The following is a 9,054-nucleotide window of genomic DNA, read 5'->3' as shown; positions in this document are numbered from 1 at the left end:
GGGGGAACGTCTTGTCGAAGCTCCAAAATTCCTGGTTGAAACCCGTGCCTTCGTGTTTTCTCTGAAAAAAAAAAAAACCCTGAACTTATTTACTGAATTTTTAATTTAAAGCTTTGCTAAATGCTATGTTAAAGAGCTCAAACCACACTTCGCATCCGCCATTTTGTGAACCGAAGAGAGACAGCCCATGTCACGTTAAGGGGCCTCCCTCCCATTTTTCTTAAAGAGACACGCTGCTCACTTCCTCACTATCCATCCTTCATTTCAAACAGTCTTAAACTGCCATCCAGTGGTCAAACAAAGGTACTACACACAAAACAAATTAACCATCATTTCCTCTTGAATTTGACAATAATTACTAATTATTGTCAAATTTCAAACAATATTATCGTTTATCGCAATAATTTCTGAGACAATTAATAGCCCAGGAAAATTTGTTATCGTGACAGGCCTAAACATTACACACCCACACATAAGGCACTTTTGGGTTTATTTTTTCCTCTATAACACACACGAATCCCAGACAATATCCTCCATTTATCAAAATAAATCGTTAAATAAACAAAAAATCTTTATAAACGTTTCAAGCTGTGACCCAACAAACAAAAAATTTAATAATCTACACACTTCAGGACCCAGAGTTCAGAACAGGAAATCTGAGCTGTGCGATGTTTCAAAGGACAACGAGAAACATCAGTTTATGTTTTTATCAGAAGGTCCACTTCCTCTGATCAGTCCACGTGTCGATGTGATATATGGAGGTGATCAATGACGCACACATGTCCAGGAACACCGAGGGACGGCCCGTTTACCAGATCAGAGTCCCTATTCTTTTGTGTACCTGCTTTTTGCAACATTGGCTCATGTTAATGTGGAGTTTAGTCACTGCTGAGAAAAAAAAACTTGCAGCTGTTTTTCATAATTGTAGTGTCTGTACATCAAACCAGATGTTTACATACACTATAAAAAGACTGAACCATTTTATCTCTGTCAGTCTTCAGTACTCGGTAGACTTTAAACTGTATGACTTGGACCAAACGTTGTGGATGTCCTCCAAGCTTCTTGCTATAGAGTTTGGTGGACTTTGTCCAGCTGGTGGAACCATCAGGTTTGGAGACCACCTTGCTCACACATCTTTTCAGCTCTGCCCAAAAATTTTTATGGGTCTGAGATCAGAACTTTTTGATGGCAGCTCCAAAAAATGGACTTGATCTTTAAGCTATCATCCATCCAGAGAGGCTGAAGGAGACAGTCTCTCCAAAGTGTCCTGGATCTTCCCTGGGGTCTCCTCCCAGAACACCTCCCTAAGAAGGTGTCCAGGGAGCATCTTTACCAGATGAACCACCCCACTGGTCTCCTCTGGATGTGGAGGAGCTGCGGTTTTACTCCGAGTCTCTCCTGGAGAACTGAACTTCTCACCTTATGTCCAGCTGCCCTGCAGAGAGAACTCATTTGGACCTCCTGGATCCAGGATCGGGTACTTTCAGTCTCTACCCAGAGTTCTTGAACATAGGTGAGGTTAGGAACGTCGACCGAGCGGTAAACAGAGAGCTTCTCCTTACAGCTCAGCTCCCTCCTCACCACAGCGGACCGGCACAGAGTCCACAGTACTGCAGAAGCTGTACGACCCATCTGGTCCCACTCTTCCCTTGATCATGAACAAACCCCGAGATACTTAAACTCCTCCACTTGTGGCAGAACCTCACCCCCAACCCGGAGAGGACAGTCCTCCCTTTTCCAGCTGAGGACCATAGTCTCAGCTTTGGCGGTTCTGATCCTCATCATAGCTGCGAACTGCTCCAGAGAGAGCTGGAGATCACGGCACGATGACGTCAACAGGAACACATCATCTGCAAATAGCAGAGACTAATCCTGAGGTTTTGAGCCACGTCGCTACTAATTTGGCAGTTTTCTATGGGTCGTTGCTCGTGTTTAGTAACCGAGAGAAAATCGTATAAAAAAAATAACAAAAACGAGCTCTGAGAAAATCTTTAGCCACTTCAGAACTTCTGTCTGTGTATTTAGCTGTTGTTAAAGTGGACTGTACCTCCACCTGTTGGTGCACCAAGGATATTTCAATGGTTTGGTTCAAATAAAACCTGAGGACATGTTCATCTCATTTTATGCCTGACGAGGATCAGATCGTTCTGACATCTGTCCTGACATCTGTCCGGACACTTAAAGCATCACAACATATGTTGGTGTACTTAGTTTTACCTTGACTGTAAAGATTTATACTAATAAGCTGTTTTTTGTTAAATGCAAACGATGTTGAGTGTTGGGCTCCAGAGTCCTGGTCTTACCAAGGCCCATTCGGCTCGGGCTGGTCTCCCGGCTGCAGCCTTGGCTGCGAGGGATTTTGCTGCGTTTGTCCGCCGGCGTACTGGAAACGGACGCCGTGGCCCTGGGGATCCGACCATAGCCGCTCTGACCCAGCAGCTTGCCCGGAGAACTGGAGCGACTGCCAGCTATTGGAGAGAAACACACAAAAGCAAAACTTTCATTGGACGAAGGCGGAGCAGTCCAATCTCCTGTGAGAAACCACAGCGGATTGTTCTTTACTAAATATAACCGGTGAACAAGTGGAGACAGGTGAGGTGAGGGGATGCAGCCATGTTCTAACTGTGCTGTGACACCAACGATGACACAAAAACAACAAAAACCAAAAACACCAGAAAGATGTGGATCCAATCAGCTTCTCAAACTGACGGGGAAATTAATCTGAAAGATCAAACTAAAATCTAGAGGCTGGATTAACAAAAAGCTACAAAAACAGGATGACATGCAGAGTTTGGTGTGATTGGAGGGTATATTTAGGGAGTGAGGCATCTAGCTTGTGACTGGATGAAGCTGAGGCCTTACCACTGTTGGGATTGGCTGATCTGGATCCTGGAAGATGGAAGCAATAGGCGGGGCAAGGTGGAGATCGAGAACGGTCAAAATGAGAATGCGAATCATGTTTACTGATTGTATTTTTTACCCAGCATGCACTCTGGTTGTCAGTGGACATGTTGGTGATCACTAAAAGATCGTAAAACACATTTATGGAATACTGCGCATGCATGGAGGCACACGAATAAAACAAGACTTAAGTGACAGGAAATGTTTGATTGTTTTGAGACAAACAATAAAAGACAAGAGGTTTGTTTTCAGGGTCAAAGTGGACAACAACAAAACATGAAACATGAAGATTGCTTCACTAATAAAAGATTCAGACTCCGATTTTTATTTCATAACTCGTTATGAAAGTGTGAGCACGTACGCTGAGACTGGGAGACCACTTTAGCTCGACTACGTCCCCTGCTATCCACGACTGATGAACTAGCTCCGCCCACACTGCCCGAGCTTGGTCTCCGGGTGCGAACTCGACCTAAAAAACAAACCAAGAGAGGCGAAGGAAAGAGTGGTTTTAAAATACGCTTAACCGATAAAAAAAGAAGAGTTTTTACTGAGCAGAGATGCTGGGAAAGATAATATATCCACATGAGAGACCTGGATGAGAGGACAGTCTTCTGAAAACACAGACATGGACAAACTTGGGACAAGTACAGATTTAACTTGAACTTGAAACCTGAGACAAGGGTGAGACTGCAGGGGAGAAGAAAAACATAGTTCAGACGCAGACTGAAAATTAATCACAAAATAAATGTTGCGTTTCATTTATCGGCCAAATATTTTGACTTTGCAAAACAAGGTGATAAAAACATAAATTCAGCTGTTTTTATTTTTAAACAGTATGTCTCAAACAAAATAGTAAATGTGCACGTGTGTGTGCAGTTCAGAGCTGGCAGCTGGAACAATGAAGAAGATTTTAAAACCGCCGTTAAGAAGCTCGTTCAGCACGAAGCATGTTGTCTGAAAAAGACCTCCAAAATACATTTTAAAATATTTTATTTTAACTTGGGATGACTTCTTCACATTATACTCCTTTTTGAAACATCTCAACCATAAAAAAACTTAAAAAAATTAAATTAAATTAAAGATTAAAGCCTTTCTTGTTCGGATTGGCACGTGCTAAGCTACTAGCTAAAAGGTTATGTTTAAGATAAAAGTGTTTTTTTTTGTCCCAAACGTTGACCACTCTCAACAATTGAATTTAAAAACTGAAACAACCAAAACAGTTGTTTATAGTGTGAGAGGAAGCATTAAAGTGTTAATATTAAAAAGTTTACAACAAAAAACAAAGAGGAAGCGCTAAGCTACAAGCTAATCCGCTTTGACGTATCAGTTAGCTAATGCTACAAATGCTAACAATGCTATAAAAAATAATGACGCATTACCAAGTAATCAACTGGTAGCACCAAGCTACAAACTAAAAGACAAGATTTATGGTAGGTGTTAATTAACTAAAGCTATAGATAATAATAATAATAATTTATTCAATTTGTACTGTACTTTACATTTTACAAGCTCAAAATGCTACAATATGGACTAACATTTTTAAAAACTAACAAACAGTAGGATTAAAAATACATTTAAACACTATAAATCTTTTAAATAAAAAGGTCTTAAGTCCTTTCTTAAAATTTAGATGCAAGCAATGCAAAAAAAGAGTTCTTAAAAATAGAAACAAAACAGGAAAAATACTCCCACAGTCAGTAACAACATTAAAATCTAACATTTTGTGAGATTCGAGTCCATTGCTGCCAACTTTCAAGTTCAGATTGGGCTGAGAAAACTTGTTTAATACTTTTTCTCAGTTTTAGTTGTTAATAAATGCACAACAAAGAAGGTCAAGACAAGAGATCTTGTCTGAGTCTCACAGTCAACACAGGACCAAGGAGGTTTTTACAGAAAGACAAAGAACCGTCTCATCACACCCATACATGCAACTTGACCTTTACTACATTTTTTAATAAAAGCAAAAACCCATTTGTGTAAAAAATGCTACAAATTTCAAATGGTCCTTGGCTTTTTATCTGAGTCAGAGTTTCTTTGTCGTTCGCGCCACATGTGGGCATATGGTGGAACAAAATTGAGTTTTATTTTATTTTATTTTGGTAAATGAGAATTTTACTGCTCTCAGTGCTTGAGCCTGATCATAAAAAGGTTGCACCAGATCCAGTGAAAGACTTCATGATAAGTGAAGGACAAAGCCATATCACCCAACACCTACAGTCCTTACACAACCTATCAAGAACAGCTCCTGGAAAATGTGGACGTTGATAACAAAAGACATTCTTATCAAGTTAAAAATAAGTCTCCTTCAGGTGGAAAGGAAACAATGACAGTGGTGTGTTATAAGTTTGATGGGAATCAGAAGGGTTAAACTACACCACTCCTCCAGAGATAGTTTTAGCACTAATTACTGGAGGTTACTGTGGATTTTATGTGGTGTATTGAGGGAAAATGTAATCTGTATTACAGTAGTCCCTCGCTACTTACAGGTTCGACTTTCGTGGACTCGCTCTTCGCGTTTTTTCAACAATTGTCAACTTTAATATTACTCATGTGATTGGGATGATACAGATAAAAAGTTAATTAAAACAATACTTAGAACAGTCGCCGCCATTTTGTAGTGTCTTTTAATAAGCCTACACTGTATCGCCAGTCCAAAAGAACTACATTACCCAGAAGCCAACAGTGCTTGTGGCCACTGCGTTCTGATGAAAATGGAGGGAAAGTTTTGATCCGATCTGAACCTGACTAAAATGTTTGTTCCTTATTTATAGTGATTTTGGCGCTCATTGGATGCAGAGAGCTGATCAGAACTGGACCAGAACTACTTTCAGCCTCATCGGTCAATCTGAGTGCTGCTCGTCAGCCCATAAAGGTCAAGGTCAAGGTTCTTTATTGTCATTCGCATCGCATGTGGTACAAGTGGTGGAATGAAATTGTGTACACAGTGTCCCAGTTACATCCAGGTATAAACTGTAAAGAAAAACAGTAATAAGATCTAAGATATGAACTAAGAAATACAATACAATAAAAGCATCTGGTGCTCAACGGCTGCAGAGAGCCGATCAGAACCCGACCAGAACCGGACCAAGGCTGGTGAGTTCGCATATAAAATTTAGCAGTAGCTACTGTACAGTACATTTATGCATGTTGTTAAAATGACGTAGGTTTGAGAGTTTAGAACAGTGCAAGAGTGTGGGAAGGGTTTATAAAGCCTTAATACAATAGTCCGACATTTATCGCAGGGTATCCGTACCCTGAAGCCCCGTGATAAGTGAAAAACTGTGAAGTAGGAATAGTAGTACAAGTAGTAAGCAGTAGTTTATTTTAGTATATAGATATCTATATATACACATACACACACACACACACACAGTATAAGGCATTTTAAACCCTTCCCACACTCTTGCAATATTCTAAACAATGTTTCTAAACTCTAAATGTTCTAAGAGCACTGAATGTCATGATTTCAGCTCCTGCCTCCTCTGTTCTTTGTCTCCTGTAAGTGCTCTTGGCCACGCCCACTTCTGCGTTCTCTAAGGAGAACAGCTGATCAGCTACAGCAGGAAGTTTATCCTGCAGTATGGGCTGCACAAGTATGCAGCAGGTGCTACATAATTTTAAATAATTTATTTAGAATAAAAATTCCATGCCGATCGTGCGGCTCATCCATCAATCAGCCAATTGTGCGTCATGTCCAATCTTATTTTGAACAACCACGATAGAGCGAGTCCACGATAAACAAACCGTGAAGTATCGAGGTACTACTGTGTATATAAATACTAAAATAAATATAGCGTTCTTACTTTGTGGTTTTTCACTTATATGCGTGTCCGTAACGTAACCCCTGGGATAATCAAGGGACTACTTTATGACAAGAATGTCAGGATCAGAATTGTGCCGGAGCCCAAGTATTACTGGGTGTAAAAGCTCAAGTTCTTCACATCATTTTATCAAATTTTCTAGATTTGACAACTTTAGTTGCTGTTTCACTCCGTTTTTATCTCCGACTATTTTCAGATCAGTGTTTTGTCGTTGCCGTTTGAGGAGTGAATCACAAATTTCACACAGTGCTGTAAATGCAACAGAACACATTCAGCCGTTCAGCTCATTTTAGTTTCTGATCAGTAAAGAGAAACACCCGTATGAAAACATCTTTATTTATGCGTCCTGGGTCTGTTCCTCCATGAAGAGCTTCTGGTCTAAATCTCTTCCTACGTTGTCAGACGTGACAGGAGAGGATGTCGCTCCTGATGCCTTCACTGCCTTGTTCAGGTTTACTTCCCTCGCTCAAAACAACCTAATGGACTTCACCACACTGTAGACGATCGATTCTGCAGAACTGGAGATCTGCAGCTGGATTAGAGAAGTCCTTCACGTTCTTAACTGGTAAGGATGACTTTGTTTCAAATAACCTGGAGTCCTGTTCTGCTCTACATCAACAGTACCGTACGTCAGATCATCTCACAGTTATGCATCAGTTCTCTCCCATGTTGGCCTAGAAAAACAAAAGATAGCCCCACGGTGTGAAGGACCTGATTTCTGTGCAAGTCACAGAGTCAAGTTAGAGTCAGAGGAGGAGATCCATGCAGAAAGTTCATGCAGAGGAACTGACCACTACTTTGGAGGATAAAGACAGAAAGAGACGATGAAAAGATGTAAACACGTCGGACAGTCGACACACACCACCTGCGCCTCCGAACATGGACGCACACAGACACAAGAGTCTTACCATCACTTTTACCAGGAGCGCCGTCTTTAGGGTTTTTAAGAAATTCAGCGCAGCAGAGAGTGGGAGAAGAGGCGAGAGGTTAGTGGCAGCTGAAGCTGGAAGGAGAGCGGCTGAGCAAAGGGTGTCATCAGAGTTGGTTATCAACCCAACAGAACGATAATGGGAGGCAAATGGGAAAACTGGTAGCTTGAGCATCCCCCGCCCCCCAGAGGCCGCTCAGGCTCATCAGGTCTATTCGTCAAGTGTTCAAACGTGTCAGCGTTGGTTTAAAGAGTTCCTGTTGACAGAGCGGTTTAATAACAGCACCAGAGTCATTAATAATCCGAGTCAGGCCCTTAAAAGCCAGTGATTACGCCAGAAAATGTTCTCATATTTCATGAAGAAGAAGGATCGCTTGACTGAACCAGAAAAATTAATAAACTTTGACAAAAGAAACCAGAGTTAGACTGGCGTAGTTAGTAAAAGGACCCTGAGCAGAGGCGATTTTCAGTGCTCAGTACGAAGTTATGAATTTTAAAAATACAGAAAACAACTAAAGACACTGAGGATTTTGGGAACTCCTTGAAGTGAGTCTGTTGGTCAAGATTAATGTGTTTCCATCAGCTGGAGACTCACCCAACGAGGCGTACGATCCCGGGGGGAGGGTGGCTGCAGAGCTGAACGGCGAGGAGGCGGGGACGGTGGACAGACGAGACTTGGCGCTGGAGGCGGCGTTCACATCGATGTCGCTGCGGGAACGCTGGAGCGAGCCTGGCGTGGTGGGGACCCTGGAGCCCGCCAGCTTACCGGGAGCTGAACGCAAAAATATGTTTTTAAACGTTCGATCAGTTTATCGTTTCTAAATCATTCTCGCTCAGATATCAATTTCAGCACGCAACTCGTTCTGGAATTTTTGTTTTATTTCAACAAATCATGCCTCAAAACGTTCGGCTTATTCAGGACCTTCCTGCTGGGACTTTCAGAATTCGTGGATTATTTTTATTTTTTTCAATATATAGCTGTATCAGCCATGTTTTTCTTGTAGAAAGTGACTGGAGATCTTTTCAAATCTGTCAAACCTTAAATCTGGTGGGCATCACTTTGACACTCAGACAATAATTCTAAGTGTCACAACGCTGAACAAGACAAGGGAAAAAATAATCTGTCAAACTTTTGTGCAGTTTAAAATGTTTTACAGCTAATTCCAGTTTTTCTACTGCTTCAGCTGTTTCTGGAGACAAATTTCAGCTTCTGTTAGCTCTTTTCAGCTTCTTTCTGCTGAATTCTGCATTTTCAGCTAAATCTTAAGTATGTTTTGCTTCTTTTGTTCTTGCTAATTTTTGCCTTTTGTGCTTCTTTCTAATAAATCCTACTTTTTCTGTTAATTTCAGCTTATTCAACTAATGTTTTTAAATTATGTAGCATTTTTATACCCATTTCAGTTG

The 9,054-nt window shown here is 41.1% G+C and overlaps 1 protein-coding gene across 1 annotated transcript in view; it reads right to left on the bottom strand.

Moving 5' to 3' along the window:
* The window catches only part of clasp1a (cytoplasmic linker associated protein 1a), a 67,930-nt gene that overhangs the window by 23,222 nt on the left and 35,654 nt on the right, over positions 1 to 9,054 (bottom strand). Inside the window, exons 18-21 of the mRNA XM_037686827.1 lie at positions 8,246 to 8,422; positions 7,631 to 7,654; positions 3,263 to 3,370; positions 2,304 to 2,468 (exon numbers count right to left, since the gene is read on the bottom strand). Of these exons, the coding sequence (XP_037542755.1) occupies positions 2,304 to 2,468; positions 3,263 to 3,370; positions 7,631 to 7,654; positions 8,246 to 8,422 (474 nt within the window). The remainder of the gene's footprint in view (positions 1 to 2,303; positions 2,469 to 3,262; positions 3,371 to 7,630; positions 7,655 to 8,245; positions 8,423 to 9,054) is intronic.

This window comes from Nematolebias whitei, chromosome 13 (assembly GCF_014905685.2).
Source record: "Nematolebias whitei isolate Nwh7 chromosome 13, NemWhi1, whole genome shotgun sequence".
Taxonomy (NCBI): Eukaryota; Metazoa; Chordata; class Actinopteri; order Cyprinodontiformes; family Rivulidae; genus Nematolebias; species Nematolebias whitei.
The sequence above is the reverse complement of the archived record's forward strand: the minus strand, read 5'-3'. Positions and strand labels throughout refer to the sequence as shown.